The 17,340-nt window shown below is 34.6% G+C and overlaps 3 protein-coding genes across 5 annotated transcripts in view; 2 read left to right on the top strand and 1 right to left on the bottom strand.

The window, feature by feature from the left end:
• Positions 1 to 758: 758 nt before the first annotated feature.
• On the top strand, positions 759 to 7,781 carry LOC100184149 (cubilin-like). 3 transcript variants are annotated; one of them, XM_026840731.1, is made up of 11 exons: positions 759 to 985; positions 2,345 to 2,549; positions 2,664 to 2,839; positions 3,007 to 3,199; positions 3,256 to 3,437; positions 3,752 to 3,956; positions 4,071 to 4,246; positions 4,414 to 4,606; positions 4,663 to 4,844; positions 5,693 to 5,983; positions 7,681 to 7,781. In XM_026840731.1, the coding sequence occupies exons 1-11, from the start codon at positions 913 to 915 to the stop codon at positions 7,713 to 7,715; spliced, it is 1,911 nt and encodes a 636-aa protein (XP_026696532.1). In that variant the 5' UTR covers positions 759 to 912; the 3' UTR covers positions 7,716 to 7,781. The 3 variants fall into 3 exon arrangements, with proteins under 3 accessions (XP_026696532.1, XP_026696529.1, XP_026696530.1); XM_026840728.1 differs by having other exon boundaries at positions 763 to 985; positions 5,675 to 5,983; XM_026840729.1 differs by having other exon boundaries at positions 763 to 985; positions 3,256 to 3,443; positions 3,764 to 3,956; positions 5,675 to 5,983.
• A 1,302-nt stretch (positions 7,782 to 9,083) lies between these two features.
• LOC100184104 (26S proteasome non-ATPase regulatory subunit 13-like) lies at positions 9,084 to 13,367 on the top strand. Its single transcript, XM_002131207.4, has 11 exons — positions 9,084 to 9,232; positions 9,348 to 9,408; positions 9,728 to 9,839; positions 10,198 to 10,328; positions 10,670 to 10,841; positions 11,240 to 11,319; positions 11,537 to 11,662; positions 12,026 to 12,088; positions 12,304 to 12,444; positions 12,750 to 12,806; positions 13,064 to 13,367. Exons 1-11 carry the CDS (start codon positions 9,126 to 9,128, stop codon positions 13,157 to 13,159), a joined length of 1,146 nt encoding a protein of 381 aa, XP_002131243.1. The 5' UTR covers positions 9,084 to 9,125; the 3' UTR covers positions 13,160 to 13,367.
• A 495-nt stretch (positions 13,368 to 13,862) lies between these two features.
• LOC100186482 (sodium-coupled neutral amino acid transporter 9-like) overlaps positions 13,863 to 17,340 on the bottom strand; it is a 5,666-nt gene continuing 2,188 nt past the window's right edge. The window contains exons 6-11 of the mRNA XM_002131130.3: positions 16,953 to 17,168; positions 16,470 to 16,576; positions 15,989 to 16,093; positions 15,218 to 15,366; positions 14,731 to 14,820; positions 13,863 to 14,277 (exon numbers count right to left, since the gene is read on the bottom strand). Coding sequence (XP_002131166.1) covers positions 14,106 to 14,277; positions 14,731 to 14,820; positions 15,218 to 15,366; positions 15,989 to 16,093; positions 16,470 to 16,576; positions 16,953 to 17,168 — 839 coding nt within the window. The 3' untranslated portion in view covers positions 13,863 to 14,105. The remainder of the gene's footprint in view (positions 14,278 to 14,730; positions 14,821 to 15,217; positions 15,367 to 15,988; positions 16,094 to 16,469; positions 16,577 to 16,952; positions 17,169 to 17,340) is intronic.

Here is a 17,340-nt window from a genome sequence, read left to right as displayed (position 1 = left end):
AGGCTACACGTTTTGTGCCTTTCGTTTATTACTTTATAAGTTTAAATGATTTTTTATCATACTCTGTTTCAAGAACCGCGACGGTTCTTCTTCACACGCAATATCCCGGTTCACAATCACTGCGTTATGATACGTCACAAACCAACACAATCGTTTCGATCGCGTGCGTTTATGTTACGTCATTAGGTTCGTTACGTCTTTATACTTCTGCCAAGTATACCTATAGTATAGTACAATGGGGGAAGATGGGACACTTAAGCACATATTGCAAAATTCTTACAAAATCAAAATAGATGGCGGTTTTTGGGTAATACCACGAATTAGTACTATCATTCCTTTATTAATAATACTGTCGAATAATTCTGTAACCATATTTTTCTGGTTATCATTAAATGGGTCTCCGTAAAAAGAAATTAAAAAAGTCTCATCTGACAAAGTGTCCCATCCTGTGCAATACTTCACTCTTGTCGTGCAATACTAGATGTGCAATACTTCCCTCTTGTCGTTGGTTTATTTTATCCAACAGTAGAATAAAAATGATTGACAGAAGTAAAGATGACGCACCGATTTTAATACAACTGTGCTATTTCCTGGTATAACTATGGAGATGTCGAAATTAAGTTGAAATATAACTCCCGTTACTTATGCACGAAAACGTAACAGACAAAAATCAAATCCAACCGATTGTATAATGAAAGATATATTTCGCCTAAATGGCATCGTCAGTCTCTCATTCATGTTTATTCCAATAAGGATCTGGTGTTACGAAAACGTAACGAAAAAAAGTCCAATCAGTCGGAGCATATTATTTTCATACGAAGTATACGAAGAAAGCATGGCGACGTCGGGTATATAAGGTCCGGTTATGCACTTGTAAGTACAGTCTCTTCTATAATTCAACGAAGGTTCATCATGAAGACATCACTTTTGTTCCCCGGACTTTTCGTTTTCCTTGTTACCCTTGAAGCCACTACACTAGCACAATGTAAGTATATATGAATAATACGTTAGGTTGTATTGTCGGAAGAAGTTTATCAATTTTGTATATATAGTACTGTGGGGTAAGATGAGACACCTTTATCACATATTATCCAAATGTCTTAATCGTGTTTTAAACGAATAACAGCGCTCTATGAGGGTCTAAATCCTAGGTTCTCGATAAGAACCTTACCCACATAGAATATAGAACTTAGTCACTGTTTTTTGTTTCACAGTTCGATCTCCCACCTGCGGGACTGGTTACCAATGGACCCGATTTTACAACCGAGATCTACCGAGTGGTAACTGCGATTGCGAAAATTTCAGGGACTTGAAAAGACAATACCCAGAGATTTGCAATAACCGTGCTAGCGTCGATGTTGTAGACGCTACGACCGGTATCGATTATCGAGTATACGGACAAGTGGTCAACATTAACACTGCGAGTGAACGAGGTTTCTCCTGTTTTAACCGAGACCAACCCAATGGTCAAAGATGCCGAAACTACAAAATCAGATTCTGCTGCCGTAAGTATTTGTCAAGTATTCCTTAACTTTGTGCCTCGCTCTACGTGGGGGTGACTTAAGTCTTGTTTATTCACTTGATGTAAACCAGTAACACACAGTAAAGCGTTACTAAAATCGCGTCCGGTCAGTATTGACGGGGTTTTATAAGGTCGTGATAATACTGTCGAATAATTCTGTAACCTTATTTTCCTGATTATCGTTAAATGGAATGAATGAATGAATGTAATGGGGGTCCGTAAAAAGAAAATTAAAAAAGAGTCTCGTCTGACAAAGTGTCCCATCTTCCCCCACCCTACTATATAGATCCCTCTTCGTCGAACAGTTGTTCTTGTTACTTTTTGGACGACTGTTTCTGCTCTTATCTCAATTCTTAATTCCAGCATTTAATCTTCAATCTCTTACTTAAAATAAATCATAAAATAATTTTATAAAATTTAGACTAATTTTTAAGATTCAAAACCGCGTAATTAGCGAGTAATTAACGATTACTTTATTATGTGATTACTTTACTGTGCGTGCGCTAAACCCTCAAACCTTAATTAAATGATTACCCCCTATGAATGTTCCCAACTTAGCATAATTTTAAACCATTGTGCAAACAATGGTTTGATTAGCGAGTAATGGTAACACTCTATTCGGTAACTTTGTTTACGTTGCAGTGCAAATATAAATAAAAAGTGTAAATAGTAATAGTCTCCCATATCTCTTCGAATCAGCGGTTATACTGTCTGGGAATTCTGGGATCCGGCCGAATTGTATGTATCTAATTCCCATAAATACTCTTTTGCATTACGTGTACATGCGGTTTGAAAATCGAACATTTTTCTTTATGCTATTAGGCACATCTGGACCTGGAGCTTCATGCAGCATGCTCCGTATGATGGGTGGTGTGGGATACACTTCGCCTTACTACAGCGCATCAACCCATCCAGGAAACAATCCTCACAATCTCAACTGTCACTACAGAATCAACGCTCAGAGCACCTCCAACGTCATCAAAGTATTGTTTAGACGGTTCAACTTGGAACATCACACTTGTTGCAAGTAAATATGCCGTAAAATAGTTTTTTTTTCTATTGTGTTAGGTTGTCGGTTTAAACTGTATACCATTGAAAAACGTAAATTTTCGGCTCTTCATCGTTGTTTAACGACATGCAGCTACGACTACGTTGCGGTTTACGAAGGTGTTTCTACATCGTCCCGTTTGATTGGAAAATATTGTGGAAGGAATTCTTCATTTACTGTCCAAGGACGTGGACCATACATGTACATACACTACCATACTGATAGATCCGTGCATTCGACTGGATTCCAATTCCGATTTAGTGTGTCAGGTAAAAAAACATGTTTTCCCAATGCAATTAGAAAATCTATATACACAGAAAATTAAACACGTTAATGAATAAAGCAACGATCAAAGTTGCAAAAATAAATATGCAAAATCCCCTGATTACACAGCATCTGCTAAACTATCGCTGTTTAATTGAAAATCTAATTTTAGCCTCAGCAACACCATCTTGCGACCAACTATCAATTGGGGGAGGACCAGGCACTGGTTTTATAACTTCACCAAACTATCCATCAAATTATCCTCATAAGGCTGATTGTAGATACCGAATTAATGCTGGAAGTGCATCTCGTACCATCACGTTGAGGTTCACCGCTTTCAATTTGGAAAGTCACAGTTATTGCAGGTAATAACTTTATAAGGGGGATTATACAAGGCAAACTAAAACCACGCTTTTTGTAGATATGACTTTGTCGAAGTCCGAAAAACAATTAATGCACACTGCGCACCAAACGCTAGAAAATACTGCGGAACAACCCTGCCAGCAACACAAGTAATAACCGGCCAACAATATGTTTACATTCACTTCTTTACCGACAACAGTGTGGCAAGATCTGGATTCAGGATGCAATGGACAGTTTCAGGTACACATTTTATATTTTTAATTTTTAGAAGCTACTGTCATTTACAATTAGAGAAAAACTAAAAATTACCATAGCCATAAACAAATAAAATCCAATAACTATACAAACGAATCTAATTTGATTTTAAATAAAATGGCACTGGCTTGATAAAACTTTAAAAAAACACAAGGCTCATCGATTAAGCATGTATAGATATATTTGTTTAAACGCTACATACAGGCCTAATTGTATGTATCTAATTCCCATAAATACGCTTTTGCATTATATAGTGTACATGCGGATTGAAAATCAAACATTTTTCTTTATGCTATTAGGCACATCTGGACCTGGAGCTTCATGCAGCATGCCCCGTTTGACGGGTGGTGTGGGATACACTTCGCCTTACTACAGCGCATCAACCCATCCAGGAAACAATCCTCACAATCTCAACTGTCACTACAGAATCAACGCTCAGAGCACCTCCAACGTCATCAAAGTATTGTTTAGACGGTTCAACTTGGAACATCACACTTGTTGCAAGTAAATATGCCGTAAAATAGTTTTTTTTTCTATTGTGTTAGGTTGTCGGTTTAAACTGTATACCATTGAAAAACGTAAATTTTCGGCTCTTCATCGTTGTTTAACGACATGCAGCTACGACTACGTTGCGGTTTACGAAGGTGTTTCTACATCGTCCCGTTTGATTGGAAAATATTGTGGAAGGAATTCTTCATTTACTGTCCAAGGACGTGGACCATACATGTACATACACTACCATACTGATAGATCCGTGCATTCGACTGGATTCCAATTCCGATTTAGTGTGTCAGGTAAAAAAACATGTTTTCCCAATGCAATTAGAAAATCTATATACACAGAAAATTAAACACGTTAATGAATAAAGCAACGATCAAAGTTGCAAAAATAAATATGCAAAATCCCCTGATTACACAGCATCTGCTAAACTATCGCTGTTTAATTGAAAATCTAATTTTAGCCTCAGCAACACCATCTTGCGACCAACTATCAATTGGGGGAGGACCAGGCACTGGTTTTATAACTTCACCAAACTATCCATCAAATTATCCTCATAAGGCTGATTGTAGATACCGAATTAATGCTGGAAGTGCATCTCGTACCATCACGTTGAGGTTCACCGCTTTCAATTTGGAAAGTCACAGTTATTGCAGGTAATAACTTTATAAGGGGGATTATACAAGGCAAACTAAAACCACGCTTTTTGTAGATATGACTTTGTCGAAGTCCGAAAAACAATTAATGCACACTGCGCACCAAACGCTAGAAAATACTGCGGAACAACCCTGCCAGCAACACAAGTAATAACCGGCCAACAATATGTTTACATTCACTTCTTTACCGACAACAGTGTGGCAAGATCTGGATTCAGGTTGCAATGGACAGTTTCAGGTACACATTTTATAATTTTTAGAAGTTACTGTCATTTACGATTTCGAGTCGTACGATCTGTCGAAACAGCAGTTATACTGTCTGGGAATTTGGGAGTACACGTGTTAGTGAAATAAGGAACCCACATAACGAGTATCAAACTATTACCATTTAAGTAAGGATGCATAAAAGCACTGCTCTTATACCTTGTTATCATTTATCGTAATTGAAACATTATTTTGTGTCAAACATCATATAATTAGTATTAACTTGTAACATTACCTAGTTACTGCGTGATTAAAGTTTATCCCAATTTACCAAAACAAACGTGTTTAAGCGACGACAAGGTTACTTAGTGTAAGTTTACAAGTCAACACGTTTGTACAGAGCGTATTTACACATATCTTCACCGATCAATCAATCCTTATACATCATAAGTCCACATCAGTTTTAGCACATGTATGAATACATTCTAACTACTGCTACATACTCACCAATTGCGACCGAAAGCCGCTTTGTTGGTTACTTCTGATTTGTTTTTGATCGAGCTTTGTCGACCGTTGTAGTAGAAAGGTTAATTAATAATATGCTATTTAGTTTAATATGTGCTCACTCATTAGAGCTTTCCTCTCCTGTTTGATTAAATCTATCTAGTTAAATGGTGCACGTATATATTGTTTGGGATTATTTTTGTGCGATTGCAAAAAAACAACATACAAATGAATAACATATCTCTGATTATAACGATTATCTTAAGTTAGGGAGAAATGGGCCAAATCTGTCTAAATCCCAGGTCCACGACAAAAACCTCACCCACATAGAATGAAACTTAAGTCAGTGTTTTTTCATAGGTGGATCTCCCACACTAGGTGGACCTCCCACCTGCGGGACTGGTTACCAATGGACCCGATTTTACAACCGAGATCTACCGAGTGGTAACTGCGATTGCGAAAATTTCAGGGACTTGAAAAGACAATACCCAGAGATTTGCAATAACCGTGCTAGCGTCGATGTTGTAGACGCTACGACCGGTATCGATTATCGAGTATACGGACAAGTGGTCAACATTAACACTGCGAGTGAACGAGGTTTCTCGTGTTTTAACCGAGACCAACCCAATGGTCAAAGATGCCGAAACTACAAAATCAGATTCTGCTGCCGTAAGTATTTGTCAAGTATTTCTTAAAGGGGCATACCAACAAAAAATAAAAACTTGTATATGGATAGAGATGCTTTAATGTGATCCAAGAGTACTATCAAAGTTTCCCAAAACAATACAGCTGCTAAAAAAACGCGTAAATAAAACCCGATAGATTAAAAAAAATCGGCTGCTTCGACATGCATGGGATTTCCCATTAGAAAAAAAGGCACTCAACTTTGACCGCTTCTAGTTTCTAAACTACTGAAGAATAATAAAATTTTATTAGGGATTTGGTATAATGAATGCTTTTTCTCTGTGAATATTAAACAAAAAATAAAAATGTAAGCTTTATTATGTTTTAAGTTTTCGATTGAACCGACCTGCACACCAGATTATGCTGATTCAGCAATACAGCAGGTCCCAGTGAGACATACTAAACATTTTAATATAAAAAAGTGTTAAAATTAACTAATAGGGAAAAGGGGGCTGAGTCGCCATATTACGTATAGTAGGATGGGGAAAGATTATACACCTTTTCAATCTATTTTCTCCTCCAATTTGGTAGTAAACAAACATTCAACGATTTTTAATGAAACTTTATCCTCACGGCTCTCATAGACCGTTGTCAATTCTTTAAAACACGCTCAGGATTTTTGGTTATTATGTGTCAAAGGTGTCCCCTCTCCCGCATCTTACTATATAGCTATGTTCAATCGAAAATTAAAACATAATTAGGTCTATGTTATACAATTTTCATATATTCTTAAAAAACAAGCATTCAGTATACTAATTCAGAAATAAAATTTGAACTTTCTTCAGTATCTTACACACTAAAAACGATCAAAGTTGAGTGACATTTTTTCTAATGGGAAATCCCATGCATTGCGCCACGGCCATTTTATTTAGTCAAGCGGTAGAATTTTTTTGAAACTCATTTTTTTTCAAAGGCTGTTTCGTATTTGAAACCTTGATGGTACCTTTAGATCATATTTACGCATTTCTATCAATATGCACAATTTTTGATTTTTCGTTGGTATGCCCCAATTCTATACCTTGCTATTTACGCTAAATTATAAAAAAATAACTTAAACCTAGAATTGCGGAAATCCTTAAATGAGTGCAAATAAATAAATACTTTTTATAGTAAAAATGTTTTTCATCTCAACGCAACGCAAATTATAAATTTGCCTAAATTGTATTTGGTAAACAAATTTTATTCGAGAAATTTTAGAATGATTTTTTTCGTTATAACACGGATCTCGGTTTCATACAGCACCTTGTGCCCATATACGAGTTACCATGTATGTAACTTTGTGGGTGCTTGTTTTTTTCTGTAAGGCTGACATTTTGAATAAATGAATGAATGTAACTTGCCTTATCCTCGCATGCCGGAAAAACGACAGTCGTTATAGCACGGATGTTCCGTTTCATACATCTCGTGTCCACGTATGTAATTTGGTGGGCGATTAACGTATACCTTACAGTTTTATATTTCTGTAACTTTTAGGTGAATTATATTGCCCATCTCCTATATTATTCAACTTGCTGGATTTGTTGTTTTTTTCTGTTACGTATTTGTAGCACCGGATCCTGACTGTGTTTTACACTCGTCCTGCCATATGAGTACCAGATCAGCGTTTTAGTGGTATTTACGTTAGTACTGAATAGATGCTTTGCACATCGTGTTTATTTTAATAACTCTTTTCCATTTTACAGCTATTTCAAACCAGGGAGCGACACTACATATTTGATTAGCGAGGTGATTCGCAGTTGTAGTAATTGTAATCCAATTTAAATATAATCATGCATACACCAAACTTGGTATTTTTGATTCGTGACTGTGAGGTTTCTGCATAGATATCTTTATCAGTGAAAGGTATTCAGGATTCGAACACGGCTCAAATCTGCCACATTAGCTTTATAGTTCGTGGCTCATGCTGTATAATAGGTGCTCATTGAACCGTTATAGGACTTGGTGGTAAACTGATTGCTTTTTACCCTTTTTCGGTTGTTGATTGATTAGTTGTGACATTTTTACTCTTAAAACAAGATCGCACACACGTGAATTGGTCCCGACTTTTTGGATAGAAGTTAACTGAATGCCTTACGGAGTGGCAGCCGATTTCAGTTATTTTGATTTAAAAAAGAACAGTGTGAAGTTGGAATCAAGTTTAACTTGTTACAGGTTCATGATGACGGTTGTTAATAAAAAACAATGCTTGGTGAAGAATCCCACGATCTAAAAATATCTGCATGCGTAATGCACTATAGTGAAGAATCGCCCGTCCTAAAAATATCTACATGCGCTTTCTGCATTGGATCCTTGGCAGACATTTCCAGCACCAACTGCAGCCAACAATTAATCGGACGAGCACTCGTATGAAACTCTTAAAACCGAACTAATTAAAAAATTGAAATAACTTACGACGACCGCGTGAATGAACTTATGCAGAGACATCGTCTTGGAAATCGACCCGCTAAAGCTCTTTTGGGCCAGCCACACAAACTGTAAAGGTATTTTAATCCTGTTTCTACTTTTCAGAAAAATTTAACAACAAACCAGAGATTTTAGTATTACCGTTTTACTTGTGTTGTGTATTGTTTAGACCTAATAAACTAATCTGAAAAATATTAATCGGTTTTATTACTGCGTTCCAATAAAAAAATCTTCTTGAAAAATAATTCTCTGCTCTTCGTTGTTTCCAAAAATTTAATCTTCATATTTAAAAGATAACTAATTTTTCATGTAAGTTAAAGTTGCTGCCCATTTTAAGTGGTCCTTGTTTCGGAAATATTATTGCCCAATTCTTTCCTGTTGTGGTTTTAGGTTGTGCAAAAACATAGTTTTGGCCGCCGTTTTGAATACTTTTAACTGGTGACATTAACATAAAATCTATCCACTCTATATGTTTCATAACACATTACTATTACGCATATCCTTTATCAGACATCCCTAAAAAAATTTCTTCGTGTTTATTAATCATTTTACAATACAACGTGCCCATTCATTAGTGCCAGCTTTCTTGATTTCGACGTATTTCTATGCTTATTGGCTTAAAAACTGAATTTTGTTTTGTCATGTTGCGTACTGTCGTTAGCGCGTCTTTAAAGGTATATTCTCACGTTTTACTTTATTAGGTGCATTAAATAAATATTTAAAAATGACTAACATATCAGCCGAAGATTTCTTAAAAGAATTTAACACCTCTGGTTTACCTGCTGAAGCGTTGGAAGAATTTAAACAAATTGAAGAACTCTACACTAAAAAGTATGTGTTCTTTTTTTGTTCATTTTATTTCACCGGAAAATGTATGTAGTACACTGTGTATAATTTATTAATTATTGGGAATTCGAAAAAGATAACTGAATTCTTCATTATACAGACTGTGGCACCAACTGACTGAAAGTCTCGTTCGATTTGTAAAGTATGATTGCTTTAAACAGGTAATTTGTTATGTTCAAGTTGTGGTACAATTGTCCCATATGTTAAAGAATGGCATGATGGGTGCTAGTGAAGAATCCCCCCCCCATCTTATTTGCTAACCACTAACCCCCTAACCTCAAGGTGTTATTGTTACATACTTCGCAACTCGTAAGCTGGCACGTGGTGTATAAAGTTATATAACGCCTGTTGTTTACCGGCCACGCTAGGATGAAGCAAGTTACATTCATTTATATTAAACCTGTGTCTTTAAAACTTAACAATATTTAAGTTAACAATATTTAAGTTAACAATATTTAAGTTTTATGATTTTTATTCCAGGGAACAATGTTGCTTGATATATACAAACATTTTATCAGTGATTTTGAAAGCAAGATAAATCCACTTGCGCTGATGGAAATGTTATGTCCGTTTGTAATTCGCCAATTCTCAGGTTGGTATTAATCCATTTTTCATTTGTGTTAATTCTTTAAGTTAATACCAATGGCAATGACAGTGTGAAAACTTCTAAAAATAACTAATGTGTACTTTCACTGGAGGGTGTATTTAAAACTTTTTTCTCTGAAATCTTTGCCTTTTTTATTGTTTTTACTTAAACACTTATATTAGATTTGGAAACCCATTTTTAGACCTTTTTTGTGGTTTTATTTTATAATTTGTTTTACGTTTTTACAGGTAGACAAAAAATTTACCTGTATAACATGTAACTTGTTTTAATATCCTTAGAAAATTTTTTTTTTTTTTAAAGCATACGTACACCTACCTAATCTATTAATGTTACTATTCCATAGACTCTGCAGAGGCATTGGCATTTTTGGAGAAAATAAAAGAAAAAAGCAAAGCTAACCTGGAAGCAAAACTTCTGTGTCTAACTGCTATTGGAAACATTCATTTGCTTGGAAACAACTTTGAGGCCACTAAGGTTGGAATTTTTAATTATAAAAATGGTAACAGAAACACTAGTCACATCGACTCACATGTAACTCTCTGCAGTTGGGATTTGTTACTTCCACTTACTTTCAGCAATTTTACAAAGAATTAAACATAGTTACAGAGAAAACCAGTCAGGTTATCTTTACTTTACTTTTGTTAATATTTTTTGATCTCTCGTACAACATTATAGCAATAGCATACTCAGTGCTCGGTCCAATTGTCAGCTAAGCGACAAAAACTACTTTTGTTGATTTAAAATTGGAATCAGCATTTCTGTTTGTAAGACAAACTTATAACAAACCTATCAAAAGCTTCTGTAATTATTTGCAGAAAGTTATGGAAGAATGTGAAGCAATATTGGGTGATCTGACTGGTATTTCATCAGTCCATGGAAGATATTACGAACTGTGTAGTAATTATCATCAAATACTAAGCCACCACAATGAGTATTACAAAGATGCTTTAAGATATCTAGGATGTACTGACCTGGATACGATATCAGGTGAGGAGTAATTACTGATATGTTTCTTATGTATAGATTGTGCTTTTGTTGTTCAAATATTGTAAAAGCAAATTTATTTTCTATAGGCTAACGTTTTAAAAAGTCTTTTGAGATTGTGCTGTTATTACCACTAAACATTTGTTTTCGTAAATCTGCTTCTGCTACAATACATTTTATTTAAATTTCTAATTTATTCAGAAACCGGTCTGTACGTTCAATTATTTACTAAGCAATAGAATGCTTATTTAATACTGTGGGGTCATGTAAAGAGCACAACATTAAATTGCGTTGTGGTTTTGGCCCCTATGGCCTTACAGTGTCAGAACATCATTTCCATAAAATATTGCATTACATTACATACATATCTGTCATTTTTAAAACCATTTGTGACCTTACAGTACCTGAACAACAAGAGAGAGCCTTTAACCTCGGTTTAGCTGGAATATTAGGTGATAAAGTGTTCAACTTTGGAGAATTGGTAAGCATAGTAAACTTATTACTTCAAACTACAAAGTAACATACATGGTAACTCGTAAGCTGGTGTGAGGTGTTTACCCCCGTGTTATAACGACTATCGTTTTCTGGCCATGCTAGGATAAACAAGTTTCATTCATTCCTTTATTCATTTTTCTTTAAAATAAGTAGATGATAATTTTACATTGAATTCTAATTAAACAAAACTTATTGATTCCTAGTTGCAACACCCAGTGTTAGACTCCCTGAAAGACACGCCACGTCAGTGGTTGATTGATTTACTTCTTACTTTCAACTCTGGTGACATTGAACAACTTAATCAACTTCGTCCATACTGGAGTGCACAGGTTTTTCTTTTGTTTGGATCGTAATGGGCCAATCCTGGCCTGAACCGAAAGGCACTTGGTGTGCCAAGTTGCTAGACTTTACCCATAAAATAAAATCTTTATTTCTTGATGTCGGTTACCTATTACTGAGTTTTATTTTTACTTTTAAAAAAATTTAAATATATGTACATATATTATGATATATATATATTTTATATAATTAATAAGATATATATATAAAGATGACTATTTTGTTACTTTTGCTATCAGGCAGAATGAACTATATATCCACTTTTTTAGCTCTTGTGTTATAGAACATTGTGGATTATTAAAATAAAGAAAGTTTTTAGAACAGCATATATTAACATTGTTTTATATTTTTAGCCGGATTTGATCGCAAATGAGTTAAAATTGAAACAGAAGATAATGTTGCTTTGTTTAATGGAGGTATGCCTTGTTTTGTATCAAAATTTTCAATATAAATTATTTTTTTTAATACCAACATGCAGCTGCTGTCTGCTGCAAAATGTTTTAAAATTATTATTCTGAGAAATGTATGTGGGACGATTACTTTATGTTGGTTGTATTAAATGAATGTAGCTTGCTTATCTTCGCATTGGCTGGGAAATGACAATGGTTATAACACGGGTGTTCTGTTTCAGATGACATTTGCACGACCATCAAACAACCGGCATTTAAAGTTTACAGAAATAGCTACAAACACTGGAATCCCAGTAGAGGAAGTTGAAATATTAGCGATGAAAGCGATGTCATTGGGTTTAGTGCAAGGTACCATTGATCAGGTACAATAATTATTTGCAAATTATGGTTGTGTTTTATTTGGTGTTTACAGACTTCACCATATATTATGGGCTCTGTATACTTGAAGTAAAATTTTCCAATAGTAGGCTTATAGTAAATTACGACTTTGCAAATCAATTGATAGTTTTTTTCTGGGCCTCACGTTTAAATTAACTCTGATGAATATCTGACACAATGTTCCAAGTTACTTTTATAATACTAATGAATGAATTTACTCTTCATACTCGTGTGGCGGGAAAACAATAGTTTTTATTAACAATCTTACAATTCCTAAAATAAATACCAGGTTGAGGAGGAAATCCATATGCAGTGGGTACAACCGAGGGTACTGGACAAACAACAGGTGAAATAATCAACTGTGTTTAGAAAATATAAAACATATTCTGTTATGTTACTTCTACCAGGCTCATCTGGTATGAAAATGTTTAAGTTCTGCATAAAATGCTTCGTTTTGAGTGTTTTCAGTTAAGATTAGTATTTTGCCTTGAACTTGTAGAGGTCAAAATCTTTTGGGGGTTTAAATCTAAGTTAAAACAATTGATCTAAATTGGCTTCACCCCTTTAATATTTACAATATTATGTAAGGTTGTAAATTATCAGGTTGGTAAAATGAAAGGCAAGTTATCAACATGGTGTAATGATGTCTTATCCATGGAATCTCTCGTTTCATCAAACGCTCAAGAAATTCTCACTTAATTGTTGATCATACAATGTTGGGAACTGGATATTACGTGAAGTTGGACGATATATTATGCTGCATTGTAAAGTTCCAGCAGAAGAATTTTCGAAAACTATTTGCTGAACCTGCATTTATGTATGTTGTGAGAAATAAACAAAACCTTTTGTTGTTGATTCCTTAGAAACCAGCACCTTCTTCTGAATAAAAACCCTATCTTGGAGTAAACCAATTTCTGTTTAAAAGTTGTCAACCTGTGATGGGGGTTTGGGGACAATATTGGCAAAATTAGTTGTGTACGCATTGAAAGAATGTAACTACTTTAACCTCACATGGCTGAAAAATGAAATTCGTTGAAACACGGATGTTCTGTTTTATACACCCTGTCAGCTTATCTAACTTTGCGGGTAATTGTTTTTTTAATATATTTGTATGGCTGACAACTTAGACTACACAAGTAAGGCTAACTGTGCTATGGCATCGGAAATTTGTTCATTTATGCCATTTTCATAAATTTAAGTTTGGGGAGTCCAAATTTTCTATTGGAGTTATATTTTTTAACTTGAAGTAAAATTTCTATTCCTAACCAAAATTTCGGAACAGAATGGGGCAAATAATCTTTGGGATCACACGTTCCTAAACCGGTCGCAAATTTGGTCTTATTAAAAAAGGAAGCAATTTTCTTTTGATTTCTAAAATACATCAACGAATTTAAAATTTGAGTATTGTTTTTTAAGATTTTTAATAAATTTATAACTTCCTTGAGGTTTATTATAACACCACGCACGCTTCATACAGGTCATAAAGGTTAAAATACATTTCCTTGATAATAAAACAGTGAATCTGATGGCACAAATAAATGTTAGTCTTTAAAAACAGCAATGAAACAAAAACTATTTTGATTAAAATGAGGTGAAAGTAAAATGCTAGAGTTCACATATTTACAGATAAAAACTTCATTTCGAGTTAATCAGAAACAGTAAACTGGCCGATAAAATTCACCACCCCAAGTATTGAAACAATCACCAACACTATTGTTTCAATATTATTAGTAGTGCCTTGCTTTCGTTTGTAGATATATCGTACAGTGCATGGTAGTACAAACATAATCATCATACCGCAGAAGGCACCAGCATATCTGTACAATATTGCAACTTAAATTACCTTGTATTTTGATAAATTTAATCCAATTTAATGTATTAAGAAAGTTGGCTACTAAATGGGGTAATATGGGACACCTTATGAACATAATATCCCGATCGAGTCATTACTGTTCCATACACATGTTGTTACTGTTTCACACACATGTTGTTACTGTTTCCTTCCCCTTATGCTAGCTTACAAGTTGCCATGTATGTTACTTTTATCGTTTTATGTATGGCTAAAAATTTGAACAACTCATTAGTGACCACTAGGTTACATTCATTCAGGTAGGTGTGTGGCTGACTGCACTTTCCTAATACGTTGTTTTAGGCACCCATACGAATCTGTAGCAATTGCCAATATTTATTTACCTACTAACCCATTTTTTCTTATCAGTACAATATATGTCACAAAAACTACGCCAGAAAACTTGTAGTTCAAAGATTACCTGATAATGTCACCAACATTAGGAAAGAACACAGCACATAACACACACGATGTTATCAGCAAGACATTGAATATAGCCACCTGGAATTTTCTGAAAAAGGTTGCCATTTTTAAAAATCAGTACTCTAACCATATATATGAATACTTGCAATACTTTCTATGTACATATATAAACCTACAAATCAGGTTTAGTATTGTAAGAAATAAGTTTGTTAGGAATTTACATTTTAAATCGAATAAAGTTGTGGCAAGTTTATCCTGGTCGGGTAACAACAGTCATTATAACACAGGTGTTCTGTTTTATGCACTTCCTGCCCGCTTACGAGTTACCACGTATGTAGCTTTGTAGGTGTTTGCTCTTTCCATGTATGGCTGACAATTCAGACAAACCATTAGTGACGACTGGGTTGAATCAGTTGCCGTTTTAAAAACAGATTTTTGTTTCAAATTCAAATTTTAGTTCATATTTTGTTTTCATGCATTATTACCCAGGATATTCCACTCCACTGATCAAAGTAAAAAGTTGAACACGAAAGATATATGCCACTATTGGAAATACAGTCAACATTCGCAGGAAAAGAACCAGTTGAGCAGCAAGTGCAACTTCATCATTGTACGACAAATTGTCCAAGAAGTTCTGGAAATCAATAAAATAAACTGAGGGTAGGATTTAGTGTTATAAAAATGTAACAGAAGATGAAGTCCAAACAGCTGTATAATGAAAGATATATATTTTGCCTAAGTGGCATTGTTGTTAATTAAGAATATTCTTACTATAAGTGTAACAACATCTGGAAACAACACTGATTAAACGTTTGTATAATTATTATATTCAAAAAATAAATTTTGCTTTGCTACAGATTCTTATGGGTGCCTAAAACAACTTGTATTAGAAAAGTCCACTTAACCACACAATTAACTGAATGAATGTAACTTATTTACTTTTGCATTGCGGGGCAACTACAGTTGTTATAAAACGTGTGTTTTGTTTTATACACCTCAAGCCCGCTTACGAGATACCAAGTATGTAACTTTGTGACTGATTGTTTTTGGAGAGACTTTTTGTTTGTATGTATGGCTGATAGTTTGGACAGCTTACTTGTGATCGCTAGATTGAAGCAATCGCTGTCTTGCCAAAGGACACATATGCCCCCAACCGCAGCAGCGCCGAGCCTTGAACCAGTAACCTTCAGGTTGGAGGCAGCCGCGCTAGCTACTTTGCTTTGGCATGAGACAATTTAGCAGTTTGATTGACATACCTGTTTAATACAAGACTTGGGGCCAGGGAACGCGAGGTAGATGGAAAGAGCAATCACAGTGTAAGTCAGAAATGCCAAAGTATATCCAGCAAATAAATCACGAACCTAAATTGAAATATTATGTTAGTTCTTGTATTAAATACAACAAACTCTCTAAAAATAAGCAATCTATCTAAAAATTACTGTTTTGGAGACCGCCAAGTGTGTTAAGATATAAATTTATTCATGTTAGTTTAACATTGTGGCCACAAAATCTTTTAATAACAACAACAAATAAAAAGATTTTTGTATGATTTATATTATGTTTAAAAATTTCCAGTAAAAAAATACTAAACTTTATTGCACATTAAACTATAAAGTAAGCTCTTTACCAATAAGAGCAATTCTTAAGTATTATATCGCTTGTTAACAACAGTACAATATCTTTAGATATCACACAGGTGGTTACAGCATTATCATACAATATGTTGAGACATCTTACATTGTTAGCTTGATACTTGTTGTGTTTAAAGATGGTGGTTAGTGAATTATGGAGGAAAAAAGCCATAGCTAGTAACCCAGATAGTGAAGGAAATGAGGATTTAAATTCTGTTGATAAAAGAATACGAATAAATGTGACTTGCTATATCCTACGTGGCTGGAAACAGCAGTCTTATAACACGGGTGTTCTGTTTTATACACCTTGTGCCAGCTTATGGGTAACCTCGTATGTAACTTTGTGGGTAATACAGTTTCTCTTTTAGTATAAAGAGAGCGAAAAAATGCTTTGGGAACATGAATTAAAATTTACATTGAAAAACTATTTAAATTTCATTGTAAAGAATACTAACTTTAAAGATTGTAATTTGCAAATTGTTTCTATCTATTTACCACCAAATTGGGCAAAAAATGGAATGAAAAAGGTCTTCCATGTTTCCTTATCCTACTATACAACAACAATAATGTAAACCAGAGAAATACATACGAGGTATATAGTGGATGCTGTGTGTGTCATTGAAGTTTGCATTAAACCCCCAAGTGACACATTTATAAATCACAGATATAATCAGAATGACAACTGACAACGTCCCAAAAGCTCCCAATCGCGAAAAAAAGGTGATTTTTCGTAATTGAAGAATTGGTAGAAATAATGGGATGAAGATAAATGGAAGAACTAACTTTTTCCACCACTCTGGTATTCCTGAAAAATGTGGTAGGGTATTTAAAAAAATGATTTGGTTATTTATTTTAAGTATTGTAAGTTGAATGAATGAATGTAACTCACTTTATCCTCGCGTGGCCGGAAAACGACAGTCGTTATCACACGGGTTTAACACCTCGTGCCAGCTTACGATTACCGTGTATGTTACTTG

This window comes from Ciona intestinalis, chromosome 2 (genome assembly GCF_000224145.3).
Source record: "Ciona intestinalis chromosome 2, KH, whole genome shotgun sequence".
In the NCBI taxonomy this organism is placed as follows: Eukaryota; Metazoa; Chordata; class Ascidiacea; order Phlebobranchia; family Cionidae; genus Ciona; species Ciona intestinalis.
The sequence above is the reverse complement of the archived record's forward strand: the minus strand, read 5'-3'. Positions and strand labels throughout refer to the sequence as shown.

Excerpts from the sequence above, each read along its gene's own strand:
- LOC100184149 (XM_026840728.1), top strand. The coding sequence starts at position 913 with ATGAAGACATCACTTTTGTTCCCCGGACTTTTCGTTTTCCTTGTTACC. Across the intron at positions 4,247-4,413 it reads ATTCCGATTTAGTGTGTCAG|CCTCAGCAACACCATCTTGC; the intron begins GTAAAAAAACAT and ends ATCTAATTTTAG. Across the intron at positions 4,845-5,674 it reads GTTGCAATGGACAGTTTCAG|GTGGATCTCCCACACTAGGT; the intron begins GTACACATTTTA and ends GTTTTTTCATAG.
- LOC100184104 (XM_002131207.4), top strand. The coding sequence starts at position 9,126 with ATGACTAACATATCAGCCGAAGATTTCTTAAAAGAATTTAACACCTCT. Across the intron at positions 9,233-9,347 it reads GAAGAACTCTACACTAAAAA|ACTGTGGCACCAACTGACTG; the intron begins GTATGTGTTCTT and ends TTCATTATACAG. Across the intron at positions 12,445-12,749 it reads TGCAAGGTACCATTGATCAG|GTTGAGGAGGAAATCCATAT; the intron begins GTACAATAATTA and ends AATAAATACCAG.